This window comes from Neopsephotus bourkii, unplaced genomic scaffold (assembly GCF_033783945.1).
Source record: "Neopsephotus bourkii isolate Nb327-2 ecotype Australia unplaced genomic scaffold, CSIRO-AGI_Nbou_v1 NB_1248, whole genome shotgun sequence".
NCBI classification, from domain to species: Eukaryota; Metazoa; Chordata; class Aves; order Psittaciformes; family Psittacidae; genus Neopsephotus; species Neopsephotus bourkii.
The window spans coordinates 5057162-5079363 of record NW_026901733.1 but is presented as its reverse complement, the minus strand read 5'-3'; the positions used below and the strand labels follow the sequence as shown (position 1 = coordinate 5079363).

The 22202-nt window shown below is 40.8% G+C and overlaps 2 protein-coding genes across 4 annotated transcripts in view; one reads left to right on the top strand and one right to left on the bottom strand.

The window, feature by feature from the left end:
• ERP44 (endoplasmic reticulum protein 44) overlaps positions 1 to 14474 on the top strand; it is a 49515-nt gene extending 35041 nt beyond the window's left edge. For both annotated transcript variants that reach the window (XM_061364727.1, XM_061364728.1), the window contains exons 7-12: positions 2001 to 2058; positions 3262 to 3378; positions 8065 to 8176; positions 8616 to 8757; positions 11728 to 11830; positions 13870 to 14474. In XM_061364727.1, the coding sequence (XP_061220711.1) occupies positions 2001 to 2058; positions 3262 to 3378; positions 8065 to 8176; positions 8616 to 8757; positions 11728 to 11830; positions 13870 to 13971 (634 nt within the window). In that variant the 3' untranslated portion in view covers positions 13972 to 14474. The remainder of the gene's footprint in view (positions 1 to 2000; positions 2059 to 3261; positions 3379 to 8064; positions 8177 to 8615; positions 8758 to 11727; positions 11831 to 13869) is intronic.
• A 2119-nt stretch (positions 14475 to 16593) lies between these two features.
• STX17 (syntaxin 17) overlaps positions 16594 to 22202 on the bottom strand; it is a 34308-nt gene continuing 28699 nt past the window's right edge. For both annotated transcript variants that reach the window (XM_061364734.1, XM_061364733.1), the window contains exons 8-9: positions 20248 to 20334; positions 16594 to 19345 (exon numbers count right to left, since the gene is read on the bottom strand). In XM_061364734.1, coding sequence (XP_061220718.1) covers positions 19106 to 19345; positions 20248 to 20334 — 327 coding nt within the window. In that variant the 3' untranslated portion in view covers positions 16594 to 19105. The remainder of the gene's footprint in view (positions 19346 to 20247; positions 20335 to 22202) is intronic.

Sequence of the window (22202 nt, the reverse complement as noted above, 5' to 3'; positions counted from 1 at the left end):
GGAAGTTTAGATTGGATATAAGGAAGAAGTTCTTTACTGTGAGGGTGGTGAGGCACTGGAATGGGTTGCCCAAAGGAGTTGTGAATGCTTCATCCCTGGTAGTGTTAAAGGCTGGGTTGAACAGAGTCTTGAGTGACAGGGTTTAGTGTGAGGTGTCCCTGCGCATGGCAGAGGGATTGGAACTAGATGATCCTAAGGTCCTTTCCAATCCAAACTATTCTATGATTCTGTGATTCTGTGATTCTGGAAGCGGAACTGGAGAGGGGTATGTGTTGGTAGACATGGAAGAGAATGGCCTTGTGCCATTGAGCCCGGAGTATAGGAAGCCAAATGCAGAAAACCAAGGCAAACAGCAGAAAAACATTTTTTTTCTGTTAAGGTGCTATGATGGACTGTAGGTAGCTCATGAAAGGAACTGTTTTAATTGCATGTTAGCAAGCAAGTATGGGGCAGGAGGGTTGTGTGCTTCCAAGATGTTCACCTACATTGCCACTTTGAGAAGGAACAAAGTGCGGACTGAAGTGTTCCCAGTTTGTTAGTTGTTTTAAAAAGGTGTATCTTCAGGCATTTGGGATTTTCATATCACGTCCCCACCTTGAGTGGGGGAAGCAAATCAGTGACAGCTGCAGCTACTGATGTGGAGGACCTTTAGGGATCCACCACAGCCTTACCCCTAGAGCGTACATTTTGTTATAAATTATTAGCTTACCAAGCAGTGATTAGGCAGGTGGCTCTTATGTCATCACTTTCTTCTTAAGCAGTGAAGGACTTTGAGTTAAGCATTATGTCTCTTTTTTTTTTTTTTTCCTTGGCTTTCTAAATTGTTCATACCCCTGGAAAATTTACCTCATCTTGCAGTGAGGTAAACCAAGATATTTTTACTTCTTTCTTATCTTTCCCCTTACATCTCTTAATCAGTCTTCATCAATGCTTATATTGAGTCTACAGGAGAGATACCGTAATTGAAGAAGCTAGAAGTTGGCTAAATTTTCCCAGAGGTTAGGTATGCTTTCTGTTAACCTATGCTAAAAGGAAAAGAAGCACATAGTTCATTTTACTGTTTTGTGGCATATGCAGCCAGTCAGCTCTGTCTTACCAACATGAGTTATGTTGGAACAGCAAGGAATGAGAGAGAAGAGGGAAGGCCTCTTTAGATGTCTGAAGGTGGTGAAAGGGTTTATTTTTGTTGAGGTCTTTCTTGTGTCTCCTGTTGGGTACATAGCTTTTCCCATTTGTTTAAATAAGAGATGATAATTTTGGGGGTACAGCCTGGCAGCTTTCAGGGCACTGTATTATTATTGGGATTAAGGAATTGCAACATACTCCACAGGCAGGAAAGAAACTTAGTAAGGTGACATAATGAACTGAATGCCAAGGAGGAATTGCATGTGTTCTCAAGATACACTCATACCATATCATCAGTGGTCAGAAGATAAATGCTGTGACTTGTGCTCTCCAGACCTCTTCTGAGAGTAAAATGGACAGTGTGGGCTTCTGTGCTATCCATTTGCTCACTGCTTGTGCTGGTAGAGCACCTCAAAGCCCTTCTTTATCAGGGTAGATAAGATGTAAATTTCTAGGGGTAAACATGGCACAGGAATAGTAAATGTAAACAAGAATCAACTTTCCTTTCCTTCTTTAACAATAGGTGTTTGTGGGTTTTTTTAATTTACATTTTTTTTTCATATTACATGATTCTGCTAATTTCATTAACATTTTCCTCTGACGGTCCCTTACCCAAAAATGTACCAGCATTCATCACTTGCACTTTGATGCTTTTAGTCCACAGTTCTAATCTTGCTGAATTCCTTAATGCCCTTTTGTCTAGCCAAGCCAAGTTTCTGTGGAGTCACTTTACATTTTACTTTAAAAATCAAGGATTTTATTTCTCAAATTTTGAAGGAAAAGAAAAGAAGATAGCAAATTGAAATATGGTATTTGGTGTCTCAGTTATTTCATTTGTCTGTACCGAGACATGCTTACTGGTTGGTTTGTTGTAGGGCTATTTCAAAAGCAGAGAGATTTAGCGGAGACAATGTAATCTACAAGCCACCAGGGGTAAGTGTAACTATGTATTTTATTCTGCTTTTTGTCACTGTATGCAAGTATGAACGAATGGAGACTGTATTCAGATAACTCGGTATGTTACTGCATCTCAAATCTTAATTTTGGTTCATCACGAAGTAGTGTGAGAAATAAGATCATAGAAACTAACGTTTCTAAGTGTTTAAAAGATACTTATTTCGTTTGTTGACAGTTAATGTCCAGAAGTATTTTTTTTCCCCACAGAAACACACTAAACTCATTATGTGTGCAGATACTTTGTGTTCTGTAAAAGTCTTAATCTGTGAAGTTCATCAGCTGGTGCACTACATGATTTTCAAAGCAAGTGGCAATTACTAAGTATTTTTCTGTCACTTGCCTGTCTTGTGTGTCTTAGCCCCCAAGGATTAAGAGCTGTTCTCTTCATTAAAAGAAATGGAATTAGTACAATTAATCATATGTTAGTAAACCCTTTGTAAACATAATTTTACTTGAAAAATTCAGTAGAGAAGAAAACCTGCAAGAATTGCTTTTTAGAAATATAATAGCTGAAAATCTGCTCCCTTCTCAAATTTAAGGTATGGAAAGACTTGCTTGCAAATAAGAAATAGATTAAAAAAAGACCAGGGGGAGAGGAGTTTCAAACCTTTTTCAGCAAAACCTAATTTATTAGGTTACCCAATTTATGAATTAAGGTGTGCTTAATCATGGCCACAGCTTGCAAAGTCATGCTTTGCTTCATGCTAACCAAATTTATTATTACGTTTAAAGGTGGCAGCACTGAAATTAGAGTTAAAACTACTAGCAAATCAAGGAAAACTATTTATTCATATTTCTTTGGCAAAGCAAGCGTAAAATACCAGTTTCACGTACAGAGATACTATTTCTCAATGAACAGAAGTCTTAATAGCCTAGTAATAGTTCAATAATAAAATTAAAAGCATTCCAAATTTGGAAACAAAGTATCTTTACATTTCTTCTTAATATGTGTTAAAAAGTGAAGGTGACTGCATAAATAATCACATAATATTTATTTTCCTGTTGTACTTCTGTGACATAGTTAATAGAAATTCTGCATGCACAAAGGTTAAATACTGGTGTAAGATTGGCTTTCAGTATTTGTATGGACACTGCTACTTTGTTGGGTAGGTAGTCTTCTTTGAAGGTAGGAGAGTCATTTTTACTGTTTCTCAACCAGTATGTTTTTCTCTTCAACAGGAAAATGCTCCAGATATGGTGTATTTAGGCTCACTAACCAATTTTGATTTGATTTATGCGTGGACACAAGATAAATGTGTGCCACTTGTTCGAGAAATTACATTTGAAAATGGAGAGGTAAGAAATTTTTCTACTATTCTGTTTTTAGGGTTTCTTTCTCAAAACCAAATTATCTCTTTCAAGGTCTCTAATCCATACCAAAAACCTTTCTACATGCTTTGCTTTTGGCAGAAATTATCTGTTAGGTTATGTCTTCATTTTTTGAAGCTTTTTTGTTAGACTTGAAACTCACCAGAGGCAGATTTGTAGTAGTTTTGTACACTCCCAAAGTAGGAGATTATAGAGTGTGGACACTTAAATGCTGAGAATGTATTTGTGTTGGAATGTATGTGTCTGTAAGCAAGTCCAGAGGAGGGCCATGGGGATGATCAGGGGGCTGGAGCACCTCCTGTACGAAGGCAGGCTGAGAAAGTTGGGGCTGTTCAGCCTGGAGAAGAGAAAGCAGCCTTCCAGTATCTGAAGGGAGCCTAAAGGGTGCTGGGGACGGACTCTTCATCAGGAACTGCAGTGACAGGACACAAGGGGTAACGGATTCAAACTTAAACAGGGGAAGTTCAGGTTAGATATAAGGAAGAAGTTCTTTACTGTGACTGGAGCAGGTTGCCCAAAGAAGTGGTGAATGCTTCATCCCTGGCAGTGTTCAAGGCCAGGTTGGATGGAGTCTTGAGTGACACGATTTAGTGGGACGTGTCCCTGCCCATGGCAGGGGGTTGGAACTGGATAATCTTAAAGTCCTTTCCAACCCAAACCATTCTGTGATTCTTTTCTATGATTCTATAAGTATGTCTAGGGGTGTTACAGCTTGAATAGACTGTATTATTCATCTAAAGTAAGTATATATTATTTATATACATGTTATGACTAAATGTTGAATTAAGATCCAGACATAAATGTTATTTAAGTGCTTTTGTGCCTATTATGACTATCGTGGTTTAAGCCCAGCTGGTAACTCAGAACCATGCGGTCACTCGCTCACTCCCCCCCTTCCCCTGCTCCCAGAGGCATGGGGAGAATTGAAAGACTGTAGCTCCCATGAGTTAAGAACAGTCCAGTAACTAAGGTATAACACAGACCACTGCTGCTACCACCAATAATAAGGGAAATAACAAGGGGAGAGAATACAACCACTTACCACCCGCCAACCGATACCCAGCCGAACCCCAGCAGTGATCTCGCCCTTCTGGGTAACTGCCCCCAGTTCTACATCCTGGGCGTGATGTGCTGTGGTATGGAATACCTCTTTGGCTAGTTTGGGTCAGGTGTCCTGTCTCTGCTTCCTCCCAGCTTCCCCTCCCCCCTGGCAGAGCATGAGATGCAGAAAGTCCTTGGTCAGAGTAAACATTACTGAGCAACAGCTAAAAACAACAGTGTTACCAGTGCTGTTCCCTGGCTGAAAGTCAAAACCACAGCACTGCACCAGCTACTATGCTACTGCTGAACCCAAGACAATAACCTTGGAAAATGCTTCTAATCAGGGTAGAAAATACTTGTGACAATATGTCCATGACAGTTGGAAAGAGTAAAATAGTTGTTAAGTATCCTTTTGTTATAATCAGATTTTAAAATTTAATATTGAAGTTAGTAGTAGAAAAAACAGTTCCAAAACATTATCTAATAAACAAGCATATGAAACAGCTATGGAATTGGCAGTCTTCTGGGAATTGTCATAAGAGCCATATGACTGGGGGGGTGGCAGCAGGGTGTCAGTCTGTGATTAAGCACTGGTACCTTCTTAATCTTTTTAGCTTCTTCTTTTAGCTGTAATTCATGAGATGGAATTTGGGGATCTTACTTTTAGATGTTTCTTTTCTTGCTATCCTTATTTTCTTTCAAAGCTTTTCTTTTGTAATTTATTCTTTCATATATTTCCAACTCCATATTACAAATGTTTTTGTAAAAATAACCAACAGGAAAAATATCTTTAGAAAATTAGCAAGTTTATAGTACCCCAGGAGGAATATTTGTACATATCCACAGCATCTGCCAGAAACTCAGGTGGGGTACATAATTGATAGATTGTAGTATGTTGTCCACAGTGGATTAAAAACCAAAGGATCAGTCATGATTCATTCTCAGTTTGCACTCTTTTTTTATCCTGAGCCTTCAGTGTATGTAACGCTGCTGTTCTGGGTACACAGAACACAGCAGGGTACACGACACAGAGGATGCACAAAATGGTTTAAGTACATCTTCTAATCAACCCCACCAATTTTTATCGGAAGGTTCTGTTATTTGAACCAATTTTAGTTCTTCATTTGCAACTCAGTATCTTAACGATGCCACATGTTAACGTCTTTAGCAGTGTGCAGTGGATTTTAAATGTACTTCTCCCATGCTGAATTTGGATTCTGAGCCTTAGAAGGCAAGGTTCATCAGTGGCATTGTGTTGTGGTTTTTCTGGTTGTTCTCTCAGCCCTCGATTCCTGTTTACTTGGGCGGATACTTACAACTCCAATGTGAGGATTTGCCTAGCAACATTTGTTTAAACATATCAGTGCTGCCAGTACCCAAACAAAATTAAACATGCCAAAATTGAGGTACTTCTGCCTGCTGAAATGGTATGGTACTTAAATGGGCTCTTAATGCATACTGCACAATATTACAGGGTGAAAATACAAAGTGCTGTGACTGTTAAGCTGTGTTTACAGCACTAGAATACTGTATAAATGGGACAGACAAAAACTGTTACCACAGAGTTTAAATTAATTTTTAAAATCAAAATTGACTTCTGTAAACCGCAGGTAGGGTTTTCCTTCATTTTCTTTATTGCTTTTTCATTATCTGATGTCGTGGACAGGCTAGCCAGGAAGATGCCTAATCTGAACAGGTCATCATTGTGACTTCAGACAATACATAGCAGCTGAACTCTGAAGCTTGAGAAGACTGTCCATTCGTGAGACAGTCCCTTTACATGACAAAAAAAAAGCTGTTGGGATCAGTAATATCATTCAGGAGAAATCACTGTTTAACCTGTAATCAGGCTGGTTTAGTTCCATGTTCTATGAATGCAGTGAACCATGTGGTCTAATGATGGTGCTGAACTGTAAGTTTTTGAAAGGGTGAAAAGCTTCTCAAAGACGTACAGAAGTTGGAAGCTTAAATCTAAGGAAAAAATCTTTGGATATTTTCAGTGCCAAATGAGATGGTAGCTTTTGATAGAGCAGTCCAAAGCAAATGAAATAGCTCTTCTACTTTGCCATGGCTTGATCTGTAAGACATGCTATGAAAGCTGGAATGGAAAAGCAAACAAATGCGGATACTTTATAGAAACCAGTTAAGGCCACAATTAGCAAGGCTTTCAAGCCAGCCATCCTAACAGCCTGCTAGAGATACTTGATCGTGTGACTATAACTCACCAAAGTTGTCCTTTTAGCTGCTTGCAAGCAAGAGGGGAGTTTGGAGCTGGAATACCCAGCTCTGCCTGAGGGTTCTCCCTTTGGAAATGTACCTTTTGAAACGAGTGAGGAAACAGAGCCATGATCATAGTGGTACGAAAGAGAGGAGGCTGAGACCCAGGCAAATTCACATGTGTAAAACTGAGAATGAGCAAATATGAGTCGTGATTGGTTTAGGGATGGATTGGGAAGCATGGATTTCATCAAGAGCACTGAAGTTAGGAGGGTCTTTGCAATCTGCTGTTAAAAGACCAAGCTTCAACTTACCTGAAAGACTTCATTAAAGGGAGAATGACAGCCATTTCATATACACTGTGTAACTGGCTGGCTCCTGGTACAGATGAAAAGCATTTCTTCCAACTTACTGTTTGGTGGCAGAACAAATGAGTGCTATATTTATCCAAAAACATAGATTTTATTCTGACACTGGCTAGAAGCAAAGAAATGGCAGCAGTTCTTAACACCAGTTGTGCAAATGAAAGATAGGCAGGACTGTAGGCACTGATTAGATGATAAATGGTTGTTTCTTCAGTTGGGCTGTAGTGAGTTGAGCTGATATTCAAAGGTGCCTAAAAATCACTTTTGAAGCAAATGCATGTTGTTCATATTTTGTTTGGGAAACATCCTGAAGAAATTATTCAGGGTGTTTCTACATTTAGCTGTCCCTGAACAGAGATACTTAAAACAGCACTTGGGCTGCAAGAATGGATTTCTATGAGGAATTGAAGCTTGCCTGTCTAATAAAGGGTTTTGTTTCTTTATCAATTGTAGTAATATACTAGTCCATGCATTTAATAACTGTTATACGGATGACAAGTCAGGATGCACTTAATGCCAAAGAACAGTACTTGATCATAACTGATGCAGCTGTCATTAGCTTTTTTATTTCCCTCCCTTTCTATTTTTAGGATGGAATGACTTAAAAATACTTATTCATTGTGTTATGCTAAGAAAACGCCAACTTACTGCATGAACCAAGGACTGGGCCTAGAGTACACCCGGAGCTTTTTATAGCATTTAATACTGTGCTGTTTAGGCCATATTGCTGTCTCTGAATATGATGTGTTTTCTCAGAATTGGGCTATTTCTTTTGAACAAGTATTCCAGTGCAAGTGTATCCATTACTGAAATGTGGGTAATGAAATACCTTCGTGTTTTATCTATTGATTATGACAGAGGAAGGTAACATGGTTAACTGTATAACCCTTAGATGAAGGGTCAGCAGTTAAAGTCTTTAGTGCTGGAGTTTTTTCAGCTGTTTAAAGTAGAGATCTCACTGAATATGAGAATTGCTAGAATTGTTTGTTAAGGGCACTTAAGCAAGTGAGTTCTGTTGTTTTGTGTGCAGGAACTGACAGAAGAAGGCCTTCCTTTTCTCATACTTTTCCATATGAAAGATGACTTGGAGAGTTTAGAGAAATTCCAACAGGAAGTTGCACGACAGTTAATAAGTGAAAAAGGTTTGTAGTAACCCCTACTACTTCTTTTTGCCAGTGCAATTTTTTTCAGGCCAACTCAGTTAAGTGGAAGCAAAAGCCAAACAGAATCCTAGTTCTAAAGCTCTTGAGACTGAAGGGCTTTATGTACTTCAGACAGTGAGGACCAAGTGCTCTGGAAATGATTAAAATAGGTACACAATTTATTAGTAAGAAACTAGTTCAGAAATCCTTCTTGTATAAATGACTTAATGCAACAAAACTTCAGTTCGGATTGTGGGCAAAACCACTTGGAAGAAAGTCTGTTATTTTGGTGATGTTAGTTATTTCAGCCTGTTGTCAGGTTTTGCATGTTGTGCCTATCCAGTATCCACCGGTGTAATAGTTATGAAAGTGATTAGGATTTCAAGATAGTCATTAAAAATAATCTTAACATGGATTTTTGCCTGCTCCCAATTTTAAGGTACAATAAACTTCCTCCATGCTGACTGTGATAAATTCAGGCACCCACTTCTCCACATTCAGAAGACTCCAGCAGACTGCCCTGTTATTGCCATCGATAGCTTTAGGCACATGTATGTCTTTCCGGACTTCAGTGACTTGTCGTAAGTATTTTTCTTTGTGCATTTTAATTGGAAAATAACAAAGCAAAAGACGTGTTCATATTCTAATCAGTACTATGGTAGAAGATGAATAAATCTGGGATAAGTAAGGCTGCTGATGTATGATTCAGTTTAAAGCCTTAAAGCTGTATGAATTGATGTGAGGTCAAATGCAGTTGCATTGCTTTGTGCAAGAAAATCTCACATTAAATCTCTAGATGCTGCTCTTCCTTGATTTCAGAGTTTTTCTATTTTCTGCAGTACTTAGGCATTTGGAGCCCAGCTTGGTATTTTTAGTGATCTAGATACAGCGATTAACTTTAAAAGGTTTAAAATACTACATGGAATGTTTAAGTGCTATGTTATGCATTGATTATGATTATGTAAAATGCACCATGTAAGAATTCCCAGCCTGCTGATTTGGTTTTTCCTGCGGTGCAATTCCAGCCTTCCTGCATTGCTTTAAACCTAGAAGAGAAATCCTTGTTGTGTGTATTTCTGAAATTTCGATGTGCAGCTTGGATCATTGGCATGTTATCTGGATAAAATAAGTGAGAGAAGTATCAGGGTGCTTAGATGAAATACCACTGTGATAATCCTCTTTACATCAGTCTATCTCTTTATGTTGTACTGCCTTGGAAGCAGATGTTCTGTCTCATATGGCTCCGTTGAGGAGTGAAGATGTGTAAACATTATCTTCAGGGGCTTTCAGCATGAGACAGGCACTCCGTCTTCAGGTTTTGTGTTCATCTCCTGTTTCTGTCTCAAAGGAGGTACCTGCATATACACTGCTTGCTAACTCCTGGCTAGATGCCTAGGTTTTGCAGTGTTTCTGCCCATTCATACTTCCAAAAACTTGGGATATTCCATTTTTGTCAAAGCCAAGGATTTGAAGCTCAGACTTAGCATGCAACATGAATGTAACCCCATGTCTAATTCTGCCATTGCAGGAGACATTTCACTACCTGAAATGTTGATGTTTGGAAGGAGGGCTCAAACCTTGCTTCTCCCCGTATTTATCCACAGGATTAGTCTTAAAATGTGGTCTCTGGTTTATCTCAAGTAATGCTTTTCAAATATCTAAAGCTATGGATGTTGAAACACTGGTAGTGACTGGTTTTCTGTTTGGAAGAACATGTTCACCACACATGCCAGCACTTTAAAAAAAACCCAGAGGGATATTTGCATTTTCAAAGCACTCTTTATTGTCACGTTTGAAACAGCCCTAAAATAAATGAGTATCTCTTAGGGGTAATAGAGAGGTTTAGTTTAGACTTTCATGTTACATTTCTTACACATCCTGTTTCTGTGAAGTGCTTTCAGAGTAAGAACAGCTACTTGCTTGTTTTTATACCAGTTGTTACATGCAAATGCAGATGAGAGAGACATCAGGGTTGCCGACAGTTGCTTAATGAAAAAGTATCATTCACCCCTAGTCTAGGAGATGGAGCTGATACTTAGGAATACCTAACAGTTTGGAAACCAGGAGACATTGGAGTGGGAGGTATCCTGGGGTGATTCTTGTGTGTGTGTGTGGTTTGGATTTTTGTTTTGGTGGCGTTTTGTTTCTTGGTTGTTTTGTTTTAGTAATAGGTAAAGTCTTAATTCTGAGACTTTCATCTACCCACAATGATTTCTGCCACTACAGTATGCTTTCTGGACTCTTTCACAAACTGGCCCCATTTTGTAATGTCAGTGCTGCCACCACCCAACAGGGTTTGGATATTGGACTTTCAGAACTGCCCACTAAAAGATTTCTTCTCTCCTTAGGGAGCTGTGTTTTTGGAGAATAGCCACTTCATAGGCGAGTGAGACCACTCCCCCAGTATTTTGTCCTTTGGCCACCTGGCCCTACTCATTCTGCTATTCCAGGTTGGAAGTGATAGCAGGGTTCAACAGATCAGTTGTAGCTTCACAGCAGGAACTGGCTGAGCTACAAGAGGCTGTAGGCACTGAACGCCCTTGCTGCATTAGGGGACAAGCAGAGATGGGAGGAGAATATATCCAGCAGTGTACCTGACCTAGAACAGGGCAGGAGCCCAAGGCAGAGCAGGGATTCTGCTGTCCCTGCAACCAGGTTGGAATGAACTCCATTCTCTCCACCAGTGCCAATTCCTGATCTTATGTAGGAAGGCAAGAGACCTCTTAAAGTGTCACTGTAATACTGATTAGTTACAGATGTTGCTATAGTGATACCCTCTGACTGTATTATACTACATTTTATCCATAGAGTTTTCTATGATCTGAAATGCTGCTGATAGCCCATCTGGCCACACTTTGTCCCTCTTTCCTAAATGTAATAATTGGACTGATGAATGATTCCCTATAAAATCTCTCTTTGTACATTACCTTTTGATTGCATGCATAGTGCTCACATCATAGTTTTTAATCTCGTCTTTAATACTTATTAGTTCAACTCTTTATTTTAAGCTTTTTAGTCCATTTGATGTTTCACAAATAAAATTGGATGCTGTACTTTAGCACATTTGCTGTGGGTGACAGTAGATGATCTCAGATCAGATTTACATTGATATCCTCTTAGTGCTTATCTCTAGTGTATATGCAGTTGCTCAGGCACTAGAGAGCCTTTCAAAGATGTTTTGTCAATACTGCTACCCAACTGTCGTTTGTATCTGTAAACTGTGCATTTGGAACCTGCTGTTCCCTCTTACATTACAGTTAGTGGGGAGCTGGAGTGAGTATACAATGAAGTTATCGGCTAGTACAACTCTGTGGGAGTTATTGGAAAGATGAAATACTTGCTGTGTTCTCAAGAGACAGTGGAAAGAAAAAGAAGCTGGTAGGATACCTTAACAAACCATTTGGCTTCCTGTCCTCTATTAATCACCTAAAAGTGGGCATAGTGTGCTAGATAAACAGAAGTTGGCTACTGTAAACAGTGCACTTTAAACCTTCTGTGTTTGGGTTTAACTTGTAATAAATATGTGGGTATTTCTGTTGGATTTGTTCCAGAGTTCCAGGTAAACTGAAGCAATTTGTACTAGACTTGCATTCTGGAAAACTGCATAGAGAGTTTCATCATGGCCCTGATCCAACTGATGTAGCACCCGGTCAGGTAAGGTTACAACCAAGTACATTTAATTTGGCCATTTAATAAAGACCCTTTTTTTACTCCTTGTCAGAGCTGTGCTTTCTAACATGAGTGTACTTTTAACCTCACTCTTCTGAAAGAAAAATCTGTGTATAGAAGCATAACATTGCCGCTTCTGCTTGGCTCTTCCTTTAACTTCCTTGGGTAAAAAGCAGGGAGAGCATTAGGGGAAAGTATGGTGCCTGTTTGCCTCAAATAAGGCAAGAAGTCAAGAGTGTAAGAATACGCATTTTTGTCCACTGAAATGGAAGATCTTGGGCTAGTTGACTGTTCTGAGCTCATAGAGCTGCTCTTACATTCCCATGGGATTTCTGTGCAGAAACTGATCATAGGTGCAGTATTTCCCATATGACATGCTATGAGGGGTGCTTCTAAGGGGAAGCATCAATTGATGGAATGTTTTACATATTTACTTGTAGTCACCAATCCAAGCAGGAGGCAGATTATTAGATCATCAACAAAAGACTGATGAGCAGTAACAGGGCTTATTACTACTTTTAATGCAGTTAACCAGTGGCATTAATTGTGGTCACAGCTGCGTCTGTCAGTTAAGATTCCTCACCATTGTGCACAAAGGTTGTCATGCTATACAATTACACACCTAGAAGTTGCTCCTGGGATCTCTTCCGGAGCACAACTTTCTCCAGACAAAACTCAGGAGCACCTCAGTGTTTAGTTTAATCCAAGAGGCAGAAAAGAAAGGACATTACCAGCCCCAATTCCCTCTGCTCTGCCCAGTCTTCTGTCTTGATCTTCTCAATGTACCATTCAGCTCATACATCTGGCGTCATGCTGAGAAGTGCAAATGTAACAGCCTGTCAGGCAATCTTCTCATAACTCAGGCACTCTCTAACGAAATAACTGATTTTAAGCACTTTAAGTTACGTGCTGTATTGTCTGTGGCTCCAAGAGCCCCATTAGTCCCAGAGGAGACATGGTGCCATGGTGTTGGGGTGCCTTGGGCTGTTCCAGAACCCATGAGTGGGGGACAGAAATGATTTATGGCTACAAGCCCATTTTCTGGGTCATTTGTGTAATAATCTGTGTCGCCCTGCTCAAAGTCAAAAGATTTAAAAGCATAAGCCCTGGAGGCTTGCCCTGGGCCAGGAGCATGACTGCTTTTGAATGTTGTCATGACTGGCCCTGAAAACATGTGGGCTGAATTGTCTCATAGTAACTCATTCAACTGGTAACTCCCTGTGTTTCTCAGGAAATCATGGGGCAACCAGAATTCAGACCAACAGAAGATGCAGAAATAGGGCTGGAGACTGAGGAGTAGGCCAGGCAGTTGGTCTGACAGGCATGCATAAGGATGAGCCACTAAATGCAATTGTAAAATGTGGAGGAGGCTTGGTCAGGGACGTGGGAAGCCTGCCGAGTCCCTGGATCCTGCTGCCTGTCTGGGCACAGGCTGGATGCCTAGAGCTGCAGACTTGTGCTTTTCTCCATCCTGCCTTGACAAATGCACACAAGACCAGGAATGTTCACTTCCTCATCTCCATATGGCATCCTGACATCTTGGATGGCCTTCACTAAACTGGAGGCTGCTGTCTTAGGTCATCTCTGTCCCTTGAATTGCATCCTTGTTTGGTTTCTTTCTTCAGTTTCCATAGAAAAGTTCTAGAACATGTCAGCAGTGATGCCGCAGTGATGTTTGCCCTGGTGCATCTCAGAAGCAAGCACACAAACTTTCAAAGCAAGCGGTAGAGATGTGGTGGGGCTGCAGTTGAAAAACTTCTAATTCACTTGTACAGAAACTTGTGTGATGGCCTTAACCTTTGAGATGTGCCAACAAGAGAAATATCCTTAACTGATGGTGCCTAATTAATGAATGTGTGTGTTCCACCCTCTTGGAACTTAAAGCGTGCCTTCCAAAAAAACCCGAGTTGTGAGACTGCTGGACATCATGCACTCCCACAATTAATGCTAGAAGTTCATTTAATGGGGGTTACTGATTACTAAACTGAGCCTAACAAGCAATTGTACTGTTTGCTCTTTTTCAGCCAATCCAGGATTTAGCAAGCAGCCCACCAGAGAGCTCATTCCAGAAACTGGCACCCAGTGAACATAGGTACACCTTATTGAGGGAAAAAGATGAACTTTAAAAACTTGAAATAATCTTGCAAGCCTTTCAGACAGCAGCATTGACTTCTGTGTGGTGGAAATAGTAAACCTATATTTTCATAATTCTATGTGTATTTTTATTTTGAATAAACTGAAAAATAATTTTTTTCTCCCCAGGCTTGTAAATACATTTGTTTGGTGGGTCACTCTGTACAGCATCTTTCAACCAGTACGCTCTTAATGCTATAGTAAAATAGCGGAGACCCAGCCAGACTCTTGATCTAACTCTGTTCTGTAAAACTTTTATAATCCAAATGAAGGTATCCTTGCCAGAGACATGCTGTTAACTTGCACTATCCCATTAAATAGGACTTTTGGGTTGTTTTCTGTGTAACCTTGGTAGTATGTGCTTGTTTCTTCTTCTTTTTCTTCTTCATGGTAACAGCTATCCTGGTAATCTATTTCTTTGTCACATTTTTCTCCAACTTAAGAGGGTCTTCTATTCTGGATACTTGGGAGGGGAATAAATTAAAGTTTTACAGAATCTCGTGTGGTGCTTTACTGGGTGTAAATGTCTAAGTAATCTAATGATTCTGACTGTTAAAATACCAGGCAAGGAAAGGAGAAGCTTTAATGATAATGGCTGTGCTTGGAATGAAAGGGCTGTGTTGGCCCGAGTCCCTGGAATTACCAGGGTTGTTATATTATCTACGCAGTTGTGTTAGAAGCATGTGAATGTTGGAAACCCTTTACAGTAGGCGTGGACTGGAATGCTAACCTAGCTTTGTCAGTCTTCAGTTAATCCCTGTATGTGTGTTAAGATTTGGTTGGTTTTGGTTTTTGTAATTTGTGTCCCTGCCTTCCTGGCAAACTTCCCAATCAGCCATTGCACATTTTCCTGTTGTTCTTTTTATCTGGCTTGTGCCTTATTTATTGCATATTATTTGAGTTCTGCTCAAGAAGGAATTACTATTGTGGGCTCTTCTGGTGTGCATAATACCCGAATGTGGGCTTCTCTCAATGAATCTCCAGGCTGTTCGGTGAGATGAACATAAACTATAACATGGAAAAAAAATACCTAATTTGATGTGCAATTTGGAGACGTAATTGGTTTTGTACAGTACACTTATTACAGAGAGTGTAGGTCCATGGCTTGTGCCCCCAAAATTTATTGTCCTTAGAAGAAAGCTTGTCCTTTGGACAGGTGGACCACTGGGTTCATTTCTACTTCAGCATGTTAACAGTTGAGGATTCCTTCTTCCTTTCAGCTAGATGGCACCTATTCAGTTACTGACTTAAGACTGACCTGGTCTGGTGCAGCTGAAGCAAAAGTGGATCCCAAGAGATCCTGCTGCAGCAACAGAACATGAGATTTATAGGGAGTGATTGAGGAGTGAGTTGCTAGGACCAACCACCACCGAGCTTCAGCTAACTGAGCAGTGCAGAATTGGTAGCTAAAACAGTGTTCCAAGATTTTGTTTCCAGGTGTACTTTTTTGTTAGTTTTGTGAATCTGCATTTTAGAGTGCACATTTGATGCTTGAAAGCCAGCTCTTCTCCTGGTCCGTTCTCCATCTCGTGCCAAAGCAAACATTTTTGGCAGCAGAGTCATATACCAGCTTCCACTTGGAGTATGAAGATGTGAGCAGGATAAGGTTTTAAGGCTGCCACTTGTTATCTGCAGGGGGTGCTACAGAACAACTGGAGTTGTACAGGTACCTGAGATTTTAGTCATTTCCTGCATGGTACCTAGGAGTACTCAATTTGTTGCTCTGAGGTTCCTGTGTTATCTTGGGATTCTTACTTATAAATACTGTTTGGTGGAGTAAGTCTAAACTGCTCTTTCTGGAGAGAGGTATGACCTCATCACATACCCAACAGTCCAGTGGCTGGTGCTTTTCAGCTAGACAGTGAAAGAGATGAACGACTTCCCCTGCCATTTCTTCAATGCAGGTTTGCCTTTCTGAGTAAGGACTTGTTCCCAGAGCTGTCGCATCCTAGCATTAGCCAATAAGATGTAATAGTTTTATGAGAATTAACACACTCAAGTGATTTCACTATGTATTTCTTGGGAACTGGACTCAGTTGTCCTGGGTTCTTGATGACCACTGACCTGGTTGTACAACTGGCAAGTGATTTTGCTATTTGCAGGCAGAAGGTTAACAGCTGAAGTCTAAGGCTGCTTGCCTGCCTAACTTGATGCTGAAGTAGGGCTTGAGCTTTTCAGTACCTGATGATACCAAGAATTTGCCAAAAAAACAAGTGTTTTAAATTGAGCCCTTCAGCTCTGATCAGCTGCATCAAAAGTTTGAACCGTTTGGTGCTGAGCTAGCCATTCCCTTCAACACTTGTTATGGCTTTCATGGGAAATTGTCAAAAATGCCTTATCCCTGGGTGGGTGGAACAAACCCATTTTCAGTTGAATTTAAGGAGTCCAATTCTGAGCTAGCACATGTGCACGAGTTACTAGATGCATGTGACATTTTAAGAATTTGTGTTCATTTCAGTCAGTGTATTTCAATAGCTGAAGCATGTTTGGTAACTCAGTCTAGGATTCTTAGATCTTAGTAATGGAGGTATTTTAATAACATTCGTAAAGGATTAATCTTTTAGGTGCTTACAAGAAACAAACCCCGATGCTCTCAGTAAATGCTACAACCAGTCTCGTAGGCAGAAAGTTTTATTTGGGCTGAAGGAATCATGTATGTCTTACATTTCTTCTAATGCACCTAGCACTTTAGCTGCTAGTTTGGTGACTCAGATACCCATGTTTCTTCACATATGTAAATAACCCACCAGTTTTTAAAAATCAGAGCTTATTTAAGTGTCTCGAGTCTCTAGTGTGTACACAATGTTTTGAAGTTGCTTCCTTACAGATGCAAGGAGGAAGAATAGTTTCTATGCTGGATGTTTCACACAATGAATGCATACCAAGCTCAGTTTGTATAAGCGGCACCAGGAATTCAGGTTTATGAATTCAGATTGTCTTGGCATTAGTCCAGTTGGGGGAAGAAGGTGGAGTCCACGATGGCTCTGCTGTGGCTGCAGTCATTTCCACTGCACAGGGCTTTGAAGAGTACAATAGGAAAGCAGAGAAAGCTTTTGAAAATCAAAGAATCAATCACAGTTTCTGATGAAGAATACTTCTTAGTTTCTTCCTTTAAATGCAGAAGTGCCATACTGAAGGAATGAACAGCCTTAGTATGAAATTGTTACAAGCTAATTAAATGTTTGCAAACAAAGTCAATGCATTTAAAGAAAAGTGCTTTTTGTCTGATAGGAGCAAATGAGTTGACTGACTTAGGTCATGTTTTCCACTCCAGCTGATTTTACAGATGTAGGCACTGTGGCTTTAACACACGCACTTCTAACAGTGCTTGTGATTACTTGTGAAAACTATTCTTGCACATGTTGCTTCCCTGAGCCTCAGACGCACTTAAGAGACACAGTGCTCTCACTGACTGCAATTTCAATCACATTTTAAGAGTAACACAGAAGATGTGTTCAGAAAAAGGTATTTGTGCTGTAACTAACAGTTGCTTACAGTGTCTCCAGGCTCAAAACCCCTTCCTCTGCCATGAGGAGGCAGTTATTCCCGATGATGATATCAAAGTACTGGTTGCAAAAGGGAACTCTAGCTTGTAGTATGCTTACTTTCACAGTGTTCCCTGTCAGGGAAGACTTATCACTGAGCACTGACTTCAGTGTTCACCTAATAAAACCAGACTCAAGCAGAGCTTGGGATGAACTGAACAGTCTAAAATCGTTAAAAAGCAGCTTCCCAACCTCAGTTTCTGTTCCCCAAACAGTAGCAGCAGTAATGTGGGAACTGTGCTGAAGGATGGAGGTAGGACCATGTGCTGAACAGTAGATTATATGTCAATAACACTTCCATATTTAACAATGTAAGGTTCGGAAGCAAAAGGCTTCTTAAGCAGTAAAAGGAGGGTAAACACAATGGGCACCCACCATAAAAACCTAGCAAAAGCACTATCACCATCTCACCCCACACAGGCTCCACAGCATGTTCCTAAAGGACAAGAAGCTACAGTGTGGGTGGAAGCACAAGTTTTGGAACTGAAGGGGATACAAGAGGTGCGATTCAGACCCACACAAGGATGGTTTACTTACTCTGGTTTACACAGCCATCCCCTGGGGCTGGCAGCTGACACTGGCACCACTTAAAGGGCCTTGATGGTGTTGCACCCAGCTGTGACCTAGTGGCTAACGCTGCCCTTGAGGGATAATGAAAACTACTGAGGGAGCAGGCCTGGCTGCAGCAGGCAGGAAAGCTATTTAGTTCTCTCACCACAGCACTGTCACTGATGGGAGATGAGAAGCAAGGGCAACATCTATCAGTAAGCGCTGCGTAAAGTGCAGCTTCAGGCTCAGAATGCCAGAGCTCAGCCCTTCATCCTGTCTGGTGTTCTCAGGACAAGCCAAGGAGTTGAACAGCCATGGAAAATTATTATTCCCCAGCACGGCTGCTCCTTGGACTGATTAATTCCTAACTACACTTTAAACAAGATGAGTTTACAAATTAAAAGGTACCTGAAAAAGGAGAAAAACTGCTTGTAATGCTGATGTGGTTTGGCTGATGGAGGCAGATGTGGCATATACATACGTTTTTTTCCACATTGTTCACCCACCATTTTCCCCTCTTATGGTAGCTACTGCTTCCCTGTGCGTTACTGGAAGGCATAGGCAGTCATATCCTGCGGATATACACAGGAGGAGTTTGGGAATCCAGATAAATGAAAGTAAAGTACTGTGACCATGAAGGATAGATGGAGCTTATTTCCTTTTCTTTGGAGCACTGCAGTAAAAGTTCCAGCTTTTGGGTGGCTTTCACAGGAGAGCGTTAGGGTTTTCCAGATAGCTCTTGTCTGCAAGACACTTTGTGCAAATTTGGCATGAAGCACCCGTTGCCTATCACTACAGCTGTGCATAGAGCTCACCTAAGGATTTCGTAATGAAGAGTTATCAATGTACTTTTCAAAGGACTGATGTTGCCACATCTGAAAAGAGAAATTCTGATGTTACTGTTTCACCCCCCCCCAAGTCACGGTACTGTTGTCAAAATTCACGTTGCTCAGCCTTGTATTTAAAGCACAAGGCTGCAAGTCTGTCATTAGTGTGGCTACCACACTTCCGTTCCTAGTGATGAAGCTGTATTTCAGCTGGATTTTTTGGCACTTTGGTGAGAAAGCTCTGGACAGCTGGAAGAGACCTGCTCCAACATTTTTTGTTTTCTTCTCTGTATCAATTTTCCACCTGTGAAACCCAAAATCCCACCACCAACTGCAGCTGCAATCCCTGCCACTTTGAACCCTGCAAGGAGACCAATCGGACCCCCCACCACTCCACCAATGACTGCACCTGCCACGGGCAGAGCTGCCAGCTTGTATTTTGCAGCCTGTAAAGGGAGAGAAAAAAGAGACAAACACAAAAGAGTTAGAATTCTTGCCTGTGGTGATGTGCTTTTTCCCCTCGCTGCTCTTGGCAACGACTTGAATACTCAGTGATAAATAAACTTTACAAATTAGTATTTCAAAAGAGATGATCAACTGTCCCACATGTATGACAGTGTACTGAAATCAAGTCAAATTGAGCTGTCTCGTGTATGTACACAGTTGTGAACAGGGCCCTTTTACATGGATCTGGCTGATGATGCACATATTGCAACAGGTTGTCCAGAGAAGTTGTGACTGCTCCATCCCTGGCAATGTTCAAGGCCAGGTTGGACGAGGCTTTGAGCAACCTGGTCTAGTGAAAGGTGTCCCTGCCCATGGCAGGGGGTTGGAACTGGATGATCTTTAAGGTCCCTTCCAACCCAAAGCATTTCATGATTTATTTCCTTGTCTCCATCACTAAATCAAATGACAAGCTGAGCAAATGCTCAGACTTTTCAGTAACATGCCTGAATCTAGGTTTGTGGCTTATTTGCAACTATCACTGACATCTGCATAGAATGGGAGTTAAATTGCATGTTATCATCAGCCTGTTGTACACTTGTTTGATTCTTATGAGCCAATCACTGACTATGCTCGTCTTTGCAGATAAACCAAAGCAGCATCAGAACAGCATTAAAAAAAAACAAAAGAAAACAAAAGAAAATTGTATTTGGTAGCCTGGATGTGATAGAAAATTACAAGAGAGATTGATTTATTTTTTTCCCTGCTACCTGTGGGTCATTTCTTCCTTATTTCCTTAATTGCTGGCTCCCTCAGCATTCAAGACGACAGATCAATTGGGTTAATACCAAGGATTGCTGGGAGGCAGAGTACCATTGATTCACCAGCAGGAGCAGATCCCTACCTTCCTCAAGTTTTTGGTTCCCTCTTCAACATTCACAGCAGCACTGTTGACATGGTCTTCAATCCTGTCAATCTTCTCCTGCTGAGCCTAGATGCAAAGGAATTATGAGTGAGGGAACCTGCGGAGAAGCAGCAGTGAGCCAATACACACCATTTTAATGCCTGTAATCAGGGCCCCACAGCCGCTTTTCATCTGCTACACACTGCAGCCGTGCAGCCTTCATGGTGGTTCATTAATAGCATCTGATGAACTGTGCTGAAACTACAAACTACTTCAAAAATATCTTCACAATTAAGTAATAATAAGGGTGGGTATTACACAATGTGTTGCTGCAGTTAGAGGGGGAAAAATCCCCAAACATACGATTTCCAAATCTTTTCTGTGAATAGACGAGCTCACGTTCCAAAAGCAAAATAAAACCAAGTAGCCTTTTTGCTTCCTGCTGAGTTTCATGTACCAACTCCAGCATACAGAGCTGCACAAAGAAATCTAAGTATGTGTTTAATTATGACAGTATAAAATGCTGACTTAACTTTACAAATTGAGTAGTGACAGTACTGAAAATACACCTGATGTTGCTCTGCACTGTACTCAGTTTAAAAACACATCCCTTTTCTCCAAATGCAGTCAAATTCCCCTGCAGTCTCCCCTCAGAGAACAGTGGAGCATAAGATAAAGGGGTTTGTTTGTTCTTATTTTAATCTCAGCAGTACCCAGGCTGTTCTGTGTCACAAAATAAGGAGATGGCTAATGCTCAGCTTAAAAAGAAAAGGCATTCTGAACTCTTTTCCCACTTTCTAATACAGAAACTGGTATCTTCCTCTACAATCCAATCCACACATATCAGGTGCTTGCTATTACATCAAATGACAGTAAGATGTAAAATCCAGAAAATCTTGGGAACAGGAACTCCCCCTTTTTAGCTATAACTGCTAACATTTAGGCTACTGAGTAACAATTTCTGTAGCCCCTCTCCAGCCTAATGAATCTTAGGAGTGGGAGGTGTTTGTACACATGAAGCAGCACATACTCAGCAGAAAGGCTAAAAACCAGTTTATCCCAACTAACCGAACAGTCAGAAGATGAAAGAAGTCCACTGGGAGATAAGAATTGTGGATTTAAATTCCCTGTAGCACAGGAAGAACTAAACTTTGGGAAGTCAGTATAGATGGTTAAGACCTTTTGGCAGCTTTGTGAGAGCACAGAAAGGGCATGATGAAGGTGCGGGGGACATCAGAGTTTTCTCGTACTGATTAAGTGAGAAGTACCTGAGAAACACCCACCCTGTGCAGTGAAGGCTGTCTGCACCATTACAATTAGAAATGGTAAAAACAAATGGGACCTTGGGTACAAGTCTCCCGGTCAGCACTGTAGGGCTTCTGGGAAGGTTTAGCTTGCGTCCAAGGGCACTGGCCACAACATCAATAGGTGCTCCAGTGACAACAGCTTAGGCACAATTACCAGCACTACTGCTGAAATGAAAGACTTGCCTCCTCATAAAACTGTTTTGACAGAGCCTGAATCAACAGGAGAGCCACAAATAAAACTTTTAGCAATGAATCATTACTGTAGGGAAGGAGAAGCTGAGGGCTTAAACTAATGCTTTTGAACATTCCTTTTCTGTTGGCACTTGAAAATCAAAAGAAAACATTTCACCCTAATGCTAGACAATTTGATGTCAACATTGATGTAAATACCTACAACTCTGGAAAATACCTTATGTACCAGCATGGAAACTATAGGTGTATCTACCATAGGTCCCAAGTAGCAGAGATAGCACCTTTGTGCAGACATCCTGGCACACTGAGGAGAAAACAGCTCTGCCTCTCCTGGCATTTTCCTGAAGTTCTTAATAGGGACTAGGATTTTGTAGTCCTGAATACTGGACTGAATAAATTCATCTATTTCAGTTATTCTGCTATTCCGTCACTTTGACCAGGTGATACCAGCTCAGT